The 13,930-nt window shown below is 34.2% G+C and overlaps 2 protein-coding genes across 2 annotated transcripts; both read left to right on the forward strand.

Annotated features, from left to right (window-relative positions):
• Nucleotides 1-1,421: 1,421 nt before the first annotated feature.
• Nucleotides 1,422-4,121, forward strand: Ak2 (Adenylate kinase 2). Its single transcript, XM_070305097.1, has 4 exons — nucleotides 1,422-1,705; nucleotides 2,042-2,278; nucleotides 2,373-2,540; nucleotides 2,834-4,121. The coding sequence occupies exons 1-4, from the start codon at nucleotides 1,607-1,609 to the stop codon at nucleotides 3,059-3,061; spliced, it is 732 nt and encodes a 243-aa protein (XP_070161198.1). The 5' UTR covers nucleotides 1,422-1,606; the 3' UTR covers nucleotides 3,062-4,121.
• A 1,313-nt stretch (nucleotides 4,122-5,434) lies between these two features.
• Nab2 (Nuclear polyadenosine RNA-binding 2) lies at nucleotides 5,435-12,434 on the forward strand. Its single transcript, XM_070296567.1, has 7 exons — nucleotides 5,435-5,726; nucleotides 6,199-8,064; nucleotides 8,291-8,450; nucleotides 8,749-8,912; nucleotides 9,004-9,349; nucleotides 9,452-9,578; nucleotides 9,830-12,434. Exons 1-7 carry the CDS (start codon nucleotides 5,688-5,690, stop codon nucleotides 10,059-10,061), a joined length of 2,934 nt encoding a protein of 977 aa, XP_070152668.1. The 5' UTR covers nucleotides 5,435-5,687; the 3' UTR covers nucleotides 10,062-12,434.
• The last annotated feature ends 1,496 nt before the right edge of the window (nucleotides 12,435-13,930 follow it).

A 13,930-nucleotide genomic window follows, 5' to 3' on the forward strand; every position in this document is an offset into this window, starting at 1 on the left:
TTTAAAAAAAGGACTTACACCACTTTCAAAATAAACGGTCCATATATCGAAAAAAGCAAAAAGCCGCTCTGCATATGAGGGATCCCTTAGGATCGTTTTTGGACCGCAGATGGAAATTTCTATATTTGTTTAATATTTACTCCCGCCTCTCCCCCTCTCCACAAGTGTGTAAAATTTCATCAAAATCAGAATTTTCGGGTTTGCAAAATTTTCTTGTTTATCTCTGATTCTCTAGTGCCAAAATAGCTCATTTATGGACACGAGTTTATTGGCAAAATTAGTTTGTTTGGTGTCCTTTTTATATCCATATCAGAGTATCGATTCTGTTAATTTAAGTGAGGGTAAAAATGATAAATAAAGAGCGAAATTACTGGAAATTTATAATTTTATTGGTCCAAAGCTAATAAAATTTCTCGCTTTTGTAATTTTCGCCCGTACTTAAATTACAAAATCGAGACTCTGAAGTTTGTCCCTCTAATTCTGGGACGCTCTGTATAAAGATGGGTATACACTTAGCGAACGAACACCAAACGAACAGCGAATGCGAAACGTTTTGAACGTTTTTCTCGCACGAATTGTCTTTGATGTACCGCTTCATGAAGGAATCGAACCGAATGCGAATCGAACGTTCTGTTCGCATTCGCTTTGGCGTATATATCTGCTGAATGATAATAACGAACGTTTTCATTCGCTGTTCGTTCGGTGTTCGTTCGCTAAGTGTATACCCACCTTAATGCGAATGATATTTCCCGCGCGCTAGTTCAAATCGACACGAATTAAATTGTTTCTCGAGACGGTCGACAGATGAGGCAAATCGCAGTTCGGTCAAAGATCAAATTTTCACCGACTGCTGACCAGTGATGCCAGAAATGGTATCCTGCGCGCGCATACTTGAGACCAACCATGTATACACATTGCTACGTTACGGGCGAGAGCACCCAGTTTTGGCGGGCAAACAGGTTGAGATAACCGACATCACAGGTGGTTTCGCGGTTTCTGTACGTAGTTTTAAATTCGGAATGTCCATTTATGTGCTAGAAAATAGGATGATGACTGTCGCATAGGATGCGAAAAGAAGATAAGTAGATAGTGCAATAGTGCAGCAATAGTGAAGGTAAGCAGATAGTGCAATATTTATTATTATTATTAATAAAATATTTTTATAAAATATGGAATTAAATGCTTCCAATGGAGCCATTCCAAAGAAAGAAAATAGTAGGAAATTATATAATATATATAATTTCCTACTATTATATATATATTATACAATTAAGGGTCCAATATATATATTATAATTATACAATCAAGGGTCCATAAGATACCTTATTTTTCGCTAGAACACTACTGCAATGACGTAATTTTCGTCATACATGCGCGCGCAGGATACCATTTCTGGCATCACTGCTGCTGATAAGCTGACGCTGACGCTGACGCACGCATACATTCGCGCGCTTTGCATCGCAACGCAAGGATGTTCCAGTGTCACGTCGATTATTATCTGTGGTGACACGTGACACGAGTGTTATGCGACCTTGCGAGCAATTGAGAAACGAGTTATTTTCCGCGGAGGTCGACGAATTTTCTCTTCTCAACTCATTAAGAAAACATGCCGCCGCAAACGGATGCAGTCCCGAAGCTCGAGACATCATCGAGCGGAATTAATGCTGTTCTATTGGGACCACCTGGTAGCGGCAAGGGCACTCAGGTATTTTTTGATCGCACGTATATACTTGACCGTCATTCTTAAAATTGAGCTAGCTATCCTCTTTGACCTATAATACCTTTCAAATATAAATTAATTTTATTTGAATAAAATAAATTTTAAATGACAAAATGATTAAGTTAGTGAATTCCCTCTTCTTGTATTTTTAATATGTAATCAAACTGTATAAATAAATAAAAGATAGATTTATCTTTTAATATTATGCGATTAAAAGTGTTTTGATTTAATGAAATATTTTAATTGCATATTATACTTTTTATATTAATCATGCTAGAATGCTTAATTCTGCAAAAATTTAATTGAACGCATCTGTTTTAGGCATTGTTATTTAAAGATAGATACTGCGTATGTCATCTGTCCACGGGTGATCTGTTAAGGGCTGAAGTCAGTTCCGGTTCTACTTTGGGAACTCAAATCAAAAAGATAATGGATGAGGGTAAATTAGTTAGCGATGACTTGGTAGTTAGCATGATTGAAAGCAATCTGGACAAACCTGAGTGCAAACGTGGCTTCTTGTTGGATGGATTCCCTAGAAGTGTACCTCAAGCAGAAAAAGTAAGTTAGATGATCATTAGTTAGACGATCAAAGTTTTGTACATCTTATAACAAAGATTTGAATCTCTGTATATCATAAATCTTTTTTATACAGCTTGATGAAATGCTCAGTAATAGAAAAACAAAGCTTGACACTGTTATTGAGTTTGGAATTGATGATAAATTATTGATCAGTAGAATTACAGGCAGATTAATACATCCAGCTAGCGGTAGATCTTATCATGAGACACTTGCTCCCCCTAAAGCTCCGATGAAAGATGATGTAAGTAATAAAATAATTGTACTAAAAAATATCAAACCTTGTAATATTATCTGGAGAAAAAGAGAATGTTATAAAATTATCCACAATATAATACATTGTATTTACGAAGAATAGTTGAAACATAAACTCACAGTGACGCATCAATTTTTATATGACTTATGTAATATGTCTTCACTGCAGATAATATATAATAGCATTTATCTTTATTTAAAATTATGTGTACATAAAATTGTTAATTACATAAATTCAATTAAAAATTCAATTAGAACTTGATGCATAATCTCTTTTGATAGATCACTGGGGAACCTTTGATCAAGAGATCAGATGACAATGAAGAGGCTCTGAAAAAACGATTGACGACATATCACACGCAAACTTCACCACTCGTCGATTATTATGCTCTGCAAGGAATTCATTATTACATTAATGCTGCCCAATCCGCCGAAAAAGTCTTCAAAGATATTGATCAAATCTTTCTGAGAGCCACTAAGAAGAAGGGATTCTTCAGTAGATTTTTTTAAAATACCATCAATAGAAATAATTTCTAAAACATCCTTTTTTCTTTTTTGTTATAGGATGTTACTTTTAGAATTTTATTCTTTTTGAAAAAAAATTCCAAAATTACAGAGATAATCGTAAATGCATTAAGTTTACAACATGCTGCAAAGATAACGATTTATGTGTCTAACGCTTGTTTTAACTGACAGCAATATGCATCTAAAATAATCTTAGTAACATATAATAGTTGCATATACAAAAATTGCTGTAAACAGTATATTTTGTAGCAATATCAAATATAAAGATATGTAGTAGTATTTTATAAGGCACCATAATTTTCTAAAGGAATATGAAAAGTTATGACTGCAAATGAAATGCACACAGTTTATCAATGCTCTAAAAATGGGTATAAAATATATATGTAACACCAATCATATATAACTTTAGATAAAGAGATATATATTTGTATATAGTCGCTAAAAGGTATTTTGATTCATTGTTACTATACTATTTTTATGCAATGTTTATATCGTACTGGAGTACATTTATCAAGAAAATCTTTTACATATCTCGACTTATTTTTAGTTTTTCCTACCTTGGCGATTTATCAGTTTAAACAAGCGAAATATCAGTGAAAAATAAGTTTAGAAATCGTTTATCAGTCACATGTATCCACATTCTTTCGAATTCTGTAATTATATCGTTCTTAACGCTAAATGCGACCGTCTTATCGATTTTCACTTTTCTCATGAAGATCCAAAAAAATAAAAACTTTTTATTATATGTATTCAATAATGAATGAATTAACTCAAGATGAGAAGATAATTATAATTAATACCTGAATTAATTATAATTATAAGAATATAATAACATTTGCCTGCTGCATTTAACATTAAATGGAATTTAAATATTTACAATTATAGTTTATTACTTTTTCAATTGCAATAGCAACTGTCGAGAAATCATCATTATTAAACTATATAAATACACGAAACATATTGCAATGCTACACATCATTGCTATATATCATTTTTGAAGACACAATTTTGCGAGAGCACGAATAATACAGATCTGAAACTATTTTACATAAAAGAAGCAAATATATATATTCTGATATAATACTATTTCATGTATGTACACAACTTTTAAAAAACCCCAATATTTGTGAAATTTTATTCTCAATATTATCCTAATAATTTTTTTTTTTTAGATGTTGGAACATGCGTTTTTTTTAAATATTGCCTTTCAATATTTTTAATTATATTAATATCCTTTAATTACAAATTTAAGTGGAAAGATTTGTTAAATATATCTTCATACTAACAAAATTTCTTTTTTTTGATTATTTTCTTTTATATACAAAGTGACTATAAAAAGCTCTCAAGGATGAAAAAAACAAATATTTAATTTTAATTTGTTTAAAGCATTAAACTAAAACATTATTTTTGATATATCCTAATAACTGACGATTTTTGGTAAAAGTGCATAATAACGGACCCAGTTCCAATGACCTTGACCTTGACATATGTCGTCAAGGTCATGACCCTGAGTAACCTCCAAAAGGTTTTAGCCGTTGCTCGTTGTTAATCAAAAAGTTATTAATAAAAGAATTTCTACGAATTATATGCAATAAAATTTATAATTATATGATTTTACATGAATTTGCAACTTTCTGCGCGAAGTAAGGTCTAGTTTTAAATCAGAAATAGGTTTGGATTAGGTTATATCTTCCGGAAGTGGAGCCCTCCCGTAAAGAGGGCGGAACCCACTGCGCCCGCGCATATACTTTTTCATCCATACAACAATTGTGGGATAGACCTCTCTTCGCGTTATAAAGGATCCGTTATTGTGCACTTTTACCCGATTTTTTTTTTTTTAATGTTAAAAGATGTTTTTTTATATTATTTTTCAATATTTTTAATTATATTAATATTCTTTAATTATAAATCTAAGTAAAAAACTTCCTTGTCAAATATCTTCATACTAATAAAATTTATCATTTTTTGATTATTTTTTTTTTATATACAAAATGATATTGTATAAAAATTTCTCAAAGGTGAAAAAAATAAATATTTAATTTTGTTTTATTTTAAATAAAATTATAAATATGCTTCTAAAATATTTTTTTCTATTTTATATGTATGTATTTAATTTAAAATTTAAAATCTCGACAGCTTTTTTTAGGGTTCCTTCATCTTATCTAGGATAGGACAAAGCGCACGAATCACTTTCCATAGATAAGTAATGGCTCTTGCAGCTAGCGCGATGACGCGCGATATCCAATGAGAGCTTTATTTTTTCGGAAAAGCAGAGCTCTCATTGGGTATTGCACGTCGCGCGTCGCGTCATCGCGCTGGTCTGCAAGAGCCATAACAATAAGAAGAAACTTCACTTTCGTTGAAAGATCGAACTGATGCAATGCCCCTGTTCGCGCATCTAGGTTAGATCTATTTTATGCCGTGAAAAGTGGAAGTGGGGACTGGGGACTGGCGAGTGGCGAGACATTTCGTCCAGTTATGGCGGAAAATGTTTTCGTTCTATGATAGACACTGATCCGCGTTTATATCGGTTTATCGACTCGGCCGATCGTTAACTTGATAACGCTGAGTCCCATTTGAATCCTGGTGGAAGCAATCATATCCCGTAATCATGGATACTCGTGGCATCGAAGTCACGAATCAACTTCGGGTGAGTGTTCGGGGATTCGCATGCACAGTGTGAAATTTGCATGATTTAAACAGATAGAAATATCTTGGCCTGTTGCTTAGAGATATAACCGTAACGTTTAATTGAATATCCTTGTAATTATATAGTTAATACTAAATTTTTTACAAGGACGTAAAAGTTCGAAGCGATACAAAGCGATTCTTGCCTTTCATTAGATTTATTCAATCTAAGTATTCCAAAATTTATTTATTTATTTACATAGTATGCAAAAGCTGAAAGTGCAAAGATGATTGAGAATCTATCTTTTCCGAGGAAAGAGACAAAAAAGTATTTTTTAAAGAGTTGATTACATGTTCAAGATAGTAGTATCTGTAATGAATTGCATTATTTATTGAAATATTGAATTAAATTTTAATATTACACCATATGAGAAAGCACAGTTATATTCTATAATTTTTTCTTTTTGTTAAATAAATTTATCTTATCTTTTCAGAGCGCCATTCGCGCCAAATTAAACGAGCTAAGTGTGCGCTACGATGAGGAATTACCAGACTATATATTGGTAATGGTGGTCAATAAAAAATCCCGTCAACAGATGCACGATGATTTAAATCTATTCCTAGAAGACTGCACAACCATTTTTGTAGACTGGTTGCACGATCAAGTGCTGAAGAAACTACAGAAAGTCACCATAGCAAAGAAGAAATCATCTCGTGAGTTTGTACCTACAGTAGTGGTGAAGCAGGAGGAAGAGAGAAAAAAACGAAAGATATCAGCAACTTCGTTTCTGGAAGATCAAACTACAGAGCAGTCGGCTGGCGACAAGTCCTTGGATAAAAATGTAAAGAATGATAAACAACAAACTATGCAAAAGCAGCAAACAATAAAGCCTTCTGTATCTAATCAAAACTTGGAACAGAATTACAGCAAAAGCGCGGAAAAAAACGCGAAGAGTGTACAAAGCAACAAAAATAAAACAGACGAGGCGTTGACGCATAGTAGCGAATCTTGTCAGGAATCTGCTTCCTCGAATAGATCGCAGCAGAATCTCGAGCGTGACGAAAACACGATGAAAGAAAGTGTTGCGTCGGAAAATCCAGCGAAGACCGCGGATGCGCATAGTGATCAGAGACCGAGTGAAGTGGCGCCGAGTAATAAATGCTTAAAGAGATCACTAGAGACGTCAAGTAGTCGTCACGATAGCGTCGAGAAGAGAGATAACGAGATAAAGCGATCGAAGCCTTCCGAAGAGGAGGAAAAGGAGGACACAGCCACATCGTCATCACTGGACACGGTTTCAAGGAAGCTCAAGTCCTGCGTGAACAAACCAAAGATCACGTCGGTTGTGTCGGTGAAGAATCGACTGGGTATAGTATCACCGCGGAAGAAGTTCGAAGTTTACAGGGAAAAGGAAGGCAACGGTCGCTCTCGTCCGTTGGAGAAGCGATTCGAAAAGTCGCATCGTTACGACAACGACCGCAGCAAGAATAGAAACTTTGAAACGGACGATCGAAATTCGAGACGGAATCGCGACTGCGAGTCCTCGCGTCATCATGAACAGGTAAACAGGCTCAATGACATAAGGAGTCGAATAGAGAGCAACAAGAACGAGAGACTGAATAAAAACGTGGTAGAATCTAGAGAAAGAATCCTGAATCCCAGTTCGAAAACGGACATATCTGCCAGAAAGTCTATGTGTACCATTAAAGATCGTCTAGGGATTGCAAATATCAATAATAAAACGCAAAAGCAGTCTGTAAAATTGCAAGAGGCGATGGATTATCGGAACAACTCGAGGAGTTTAGAGCAGATTGGTAATAATACTAAGAATATCAAAGATAGACTAGGTCCGGTAAGGAACAATTTCAGGCCTGTGCATAAAAGAAAGCAGTCTCGCAACAGTGAGGCCGACGAATCCATGATGCCTATGAATCTTGGTCCTGAAGAGGAAGAGGAAGAGCAGAAGGAGGACGATGAATTAGACAATGACGATCAGTCGACGACTGGTCCTGTGAAATCGCGCATAGTCGCTGTGAACAAATCTACATCCTCCTCTGTCGCAAAGATCGAGAGAAAACGCTCAAAAATCACAAACGAAGTATCGTTCAATACAACTCAACATTCCGGTTCCGGAAGCATGAAATCACAGTCGGATAAGACGGAAAGAGGGATGTCCAGCGATGTAGATGACGTAAATATTGAAGACACGAGGCTGCCAAGCAAAGTGATCGTCACGCCGAGACCTTTGAAGCCGCTGCAACCAACGCAGAAACGTGCTACACAGTCACTTCTATTGAGAGCGGTCGCGGAAGCGAATCAATCCGTCGTCAAGCAAAAAAATCCTGAGCCGTCCCTGTTGGTGAGTTTTATTAATTAATTGTAAATGCATAATGTATATGTAAATTATTTAAATTTTAAACATTAAGTTCTTGTAATTGAATAAATATATTGTGATGGAGAAAGTCTCTTAATATCTATACCATTTTCATTATCAAAGTTTTTAATATCTATGATGCATTTCTCAAAGAATTTCAAATGCCAAAGAAGAAAAAGTTTTGTTTTCATTAAAGGTTCAATTTTTTTAGGACAAGAAGCCGGTCTTAAAGCGTCTTAAGCCTACTCCAGCTCGTGATGTAAGTCAAAACTTGTCGGTACATTTTAATTCTAATAAAAGACTGGTCATGGAAAAGATTCAAGTTGAATTAAACACGATAGATAATCTGGATACAGAAGACGTCGAACCTTGTAAGTTTTACTTCTGCGAAAATAGAGTTTTTGTATCAGAATTTGAAAGAGTTATGGAATCTTTCCGTGTCCAACTACCATCAGTTTCATTAGAATCTTTATTTTTATCAATCTTCCATTAATGTAACACTTCATATATGAGTACTCCATAAATATCTCAGAAACGTAATCAAAACCGCTTAAATAAAGATTCTAATAAGAGTCTCTTCGTGATACAAAGATTATTAACTCTTTCATCTCGCTACTCCGGATACTTTTATTATGGAGATACGTTCACATTATGGCGTATATTCCGTAGATGTACCTCAAGCGGTAACGGACGAGCATATGGGGGTTGTCATGTCGTTGTTTCAAAGGAGTGACGACAATCAGAAGTTCTTGGTCACTTTGAATGGATATAATAACAATCTTATGAAAGAGAAGACGGGCTCTGAGGATGATGAAGAGCGACTAGAGATGGAGGTAATTTTTTTCCGCCTGTAAAATGTTGTCCCTTTGTATTTTAATCCTCGCGCGCATTCTAGACGCCCGATGTTCCTCCTCATGCTCGCAGGTGAACGAGGACGACGAGCTCGCGCTGTTGACGACACATAATGAGACATACGCGGCAATGACAACATCGGCACCGGCATCGACGCCGATTGAGGAAGCAGGTGTATTTAGAATAACGACGGATGGAACGGAGGATGATACGGAAGATGTCAATCTTCTCCTCTCCTCGAAAGAGGTGAGCGGAGAGGAGAACAATGAAAACTACAATACGGAGAACATGGATAAGGCTGACGAAGTGCCGCGAAAACGAAGAAAATTGAGTCCTATAATATACAACAGATCTCATTCGCCGAGTCCCACGCGATTGAAATCTACCGCGTCATTATTGCCAACGCTAGTCGCTAAACGTATGAATTAAAATCTTTTCTGACACTTGTCTTAAGCATAATATATATATATATATATATATATATATATATCTATTTTGGTGTATTGTTTTTGTTCTTCAGTTACGGATAAGAAAGCAGAAAGCACAGGCATGACTGTACCAGATAAATCTAGGGAGAACTGTAGGTATTGGCCAAATTGTACGTTAGGAAACAAATGCGCATACCTTCATCCTCCTGTTATGTGCAGGTAACGTAATTTTCTACATACTTTCATTATTTATATACTTATATATATTTAGCACTATGCCATTCTTTGATAGTGCAGATATTTAGATATCCAATTTATATATATATATATATCCAATATTTGGGATTATATCTCATTGAAATATTTAGTCTCGTTTATCTCAAATTATAAACAATATTTTATTTCTACAAATATATATGCCTAAAAAATATGCAATATATAAATTTTTATGATTAATTTTTCTTACGCAGTGCCTTTCCAGCATGCAAGTTTGGAGACAAGTGCGCCTACAAGCATCCTAAGTGCAAGTTTGGTTTATCTTGCACGAAATTGGGCTGTATGTTTTCTCATCCAGCCCAACAGTGCAAGTACCATCCGTTTTGCACGAAACCAGCGTGTCCGTACTCTCATCCGGTTACTTCCATTCCGGCAACGGAAGCGACGAATCAGCGGGCAAAATTTACCTGGCGGCGACGAGATTGAATTGTCGCGAATGTACAAACTTGTCTTACATCTACCAGGAAATAATCAAGTTTCAGGCCGCAAAAGATTATTTTGTACAAATCGACGATAAGACGTATCTCATGCAAATTTCAAATAATGTTGACGTGAGATTAACGTAGCAGAATTGACTTTGCTATTGAAGAATGTATCTCGAAAAAAGTATGAAGCTTTAGTCATGATTTATTATATCGTATCACAATTTTTTTTCTTCTGATGATTTGTATTTAATGAAATAGAGAGAAGAATATAAAATCCTTAAACAAATTAAATCATTTAATTTTAATTAAACCAGATTATAATGAATTGTTAAAGCTTTAATTTGTAATTTAAGATGATGCATAAAGTCGTTGATTTAGTTCCATCTTGTTTATCTATTTTCATAGATTCTAAGAGCTCGTGTGTGCGTGTTGTTAGTTCGTACTGTACGATTTGCTGCCATTTTTAGATTATAGTTCTTGTATATGCGGAAGAAAAGATGTAGTTTAGTTTTAAATAGGGCTAACCGATGTCGATTCTATCCGCCTTGGAATGATTCTAAGACTCCTCTTATAATGCAAGTGGCATCTCACTGCAGCAATGTCATTTATTATATGTATCATATAGCGAACAATGCAGCATTACGTGAATATGCTCGAGAATGTATCGCCGCTTGTGCGCTTCTAACTATATTGTCAGTATACACACGCGCGCGCACACACCCACAAACAAACAAACACCACAATAAAATATAAAGATAGGAGATGTGGGAAGAAAAGATACACAATGTTTTAGGAAAGGAATGGTAATTTATAGAAATAATTGTGTATTTGCTTCTGATAATGACACTTTTCAATAATATTATAGATCTGATGCGCGATAGTTCACTAGTACTATGTTAATAATAATGCATAATTCTATCGCTCTCTATCTCTTTCGGTTTCTATGATTCTATATAATTCGTGTAAATTAAATAAATGTGGTCGAGTATCAAAGTATCTGGCTTTTACAATGCCAGTTCTGTTCTTAAAACTTTCTATCTTTTTCTCACACATTTCATATCTTCAACTTGTATTTTATATACACACACATATTATACATACTATATAATATATATGTATATATATATATATATATATATATATATACAAACACAGGGTGTCCGACGTCAATCGCATCATCGGTTGTGTGCAGGTAGAGAAGATAAAATCGAGAAGAAAAGTCCTGTACCATTTTTTTCTATAACACTTAATAAAAAAGTTATTATTAAGTAAAGTCTGGCCAATCTTTAGCCGGGCGCACGTCGGTGAGCTGTGCGCCTGATAGTGTGCGCCGCTGCACACTTCACAGCGCGCGGCTCACCGACATGCGCCCGGCTAAAGATCGGCGCTAATTAGCCAGACTTTACTCAATAATAACTCTTTTATTAAGTGTTATAGAAAAAAATGGTAAAGGACTTTTCTTCTCGATTTCATCTGTTCTATCTACACACGACCGGTGATGCGATTGACGCCGGACACCCTATCACCGATATATACTTAAATCAAATATTTGATCCCTAGAATGAAGCCAATTAGTTGACAGAAAAACTATTAGACAGTTATTTTTTTTTAGTATTCCTCTCTTTTTCTGTAAGGAAGCAATCGTCAATTTAAAAATAATCAGTATTGATTAAAATGAGAGAAGGATTCTCAAAGATACTTCTTGTCAGTTTCTCTGTTAATATATCAACTTCACAATTTTTTGTAGAGAAATTATATATATGCTTGGTTTATATATATAGGATGTTTCAGAAATAGATGGCCAAACTTTAAGAGTATATTCTATTCACTTTAAGAATGAAAAGAAGGGTAAATATGTCGATGAAAAGAGGCAGTCTCGATGACCTTGACCTTGACATATGTTGTCAAGGTCATAACCCTGAACAACATTCAAAAGATTTTAGTCGTTGCTCGTTTTTTAGTACAAAGTTATTAACAAAAAAGTTTGAAATATATCAAAGTACATGCATGAAAACGCGCATGTGCGGGCACATACAAACGGGGGGTCTTCGGCTCCCCTTCCACATCCTGCCAGTAGACAGGGTGGACTTCGTTTTACAATGTAGTATGTACTTTGTAAGTTATAAAGCGAAGTCCACCCTGCTTTCCGGCGAGGTGGGTGCGGGAGGGGGAGCCGAAGGTCCCCTTTGCACCTCTCTTCCCGTGTATGTGTGTGTGTGTGCACGCCCGCATGCTTTTGATGAGCGTATTGATGTTTTTTTTTAAATAATGAGCAAATTATATCCAATAAATCATTAATCCAAAATACTTATATTTTATTTTTGAACACCCTACATATGTAAAAACTTGTATGTTTATTTAAGTTTATATATATATATATATATATATATATATATATATATATATATATATACATAGAACTATTTCTGTAAACTAACTTGAATATCCAGTTTTTCATTGTTAAGCTATGTATAAATCTTGATTTTTACAAATTTTTGTTTGTTAATAACTTTTTTGTAAACAACGAGCGACGGTTAAAACCTTGTGAGAGTTACTCAGGGAGATGACCTTGACAACATATGTCAAGGTTAAGATCATCGGGACTGCCTCCCTTCATCGGTATATTTACCAAAAGAAGTTATGTAAACATAGGTCCGAAAACGTTTTCTTCCCAAGTTATAAACATTTTTTATTTACATCGGGCAATATGCCTCGCATCGACATTTCATGAATTGTTCTATTCACTATCTATTTGAAATAAACAAAAAGTTTTATTTATAGGGACATCTCAAGACTCTCATTTATGATACTCCTGTTGTTACTGCGAAATACTCCGAAATCGTATATTATTGCTTCGTTCCTAGCAAAATATGAAATATTCCGGGAATGTTTGTATGTCTTCGACAATCCATACAACGTTGATGCGAGGCACGCATGCGGAAGGAAATCATTTCTAGCAATTTCTATAATGAAAATATTCTTATAGTTTCCAATGTTCTTAAAATCTGTTATAAATAAAAAATGTTTTTAATTTAGAAAAAAAAACATTTTTGGACCCATGTTTATATGGTTTTTTTTATCCTTGTAATGAGTAGAACATGTTCTTAAAGTTTGGCTACCTATTTCTGAAACACCCTATATATATATATATATATATATATATACAGGGTGTCCCATTTTAATCTCCTCAGGCAAATATCTCAAAAACCAAGCCCGGAAGAGAAAAATGTTTCAGACAAAAGTTGTTTGGTTTCGAGGGGGTCATAAGATGGTACCATTGGTTTGACCTTGGAAAATCATTTGAAGGTCATGTGAAGGTCAACTTTAAAATCTTAAATGGAAACCCCCATTTTTTATTTAGTCTTCTTGTAGCTGACATCGAGAGCTTTCCAAAACACTATAATAAAGTATTTTTTTATTAAGTACTTTTTGAGTTATTTTATATTTTAATCTGACATATTGGATATAAAAAATAAAATATTTCGTAAAATATTCAGTTTTCGATAATCTTACCGTAATACTTTTATGTACAGAATAATGAGACAAATTAATTAGTGTCAAAAAAAACAAATAATTGTTTAAAAAAATACATTGTAAATAATTTTCTTAAAAACAATTTTTTTTTATACTAATTGATTTGTCTCATTATTCTGTACATAGAAGTATTACGGTAAGATTATCAAAAACTAAATATTTTACGAGATATTTAATTTTTTATATCAAAATATGTCAGATTAAAATATAAAATAACTCAAAAAGTACTTAATAAAAAACTACTTTATTATAGTGTTTTGGAAAGCTCTCGATGTCAGTTACAAGAATATTAAATAAAAAATGGGGGTTTCCATTTAAGATTTTAAAGTTGACCTT

The sequence above is a fragment of the Polyergus mexicanus genome, unplaced genomic scaffold (assembly GCF_030449975.1).
Source record: "Polyergus mexicanus isolate NDT 795.1 unplaced genomic scaffold, iyPolMexi1.0 SCAF_1, whole genome shotgun sequence".
Taxonomy (NCBI): Eukaryota; Metazoa; Arthropoda; class Insecta; order Hymenoptera; family Formicidae; genus Polyergus; species Polyergus mexicanus.

Coding starts and splice junctions, on each gene's coding strand:
- Nab2 (XM_070296567.1), top strand. CDS start 5,688: ATGGATACTCGTGGCATCGAAGTCACGAATCAACTTCGG. Junction 8,913..9,003: donor AAGAGCGACTAGAGATGGAG/GTAATTTTTTTC, acceptor TCATGCTCGCAG/GTGAACGAGGACGACGAGCT. Junction 9,350..9,451: donor GCCAACGCTAGTCGCTAAAC/GTATGAATTAAA, acceptor TTTGTTCTTCAG/TTACGGATAAGAAAGCAGAA.
- Ak2 (XM_070305097.1), top strand. CDS start 1,607: ATGCCGCCGCAAACGGATGCAGTCCCGAAGCTCGAGACATCATCGAGC. Junction 2,279..2,372: donor GTGTACCTCAAGCAGAAAAA/GTAAGTTAGATG, acceptor TTTTTTATACAG/CTTGATGAAATGCTCAGTAA. Junction 2,541..2,833: donor AAGCTCCGATGAAAGATGAT/GTAAGTAATAAA, acceptor CTCTTTTGATAG/ATCACTGGGGAACCTTTGAT.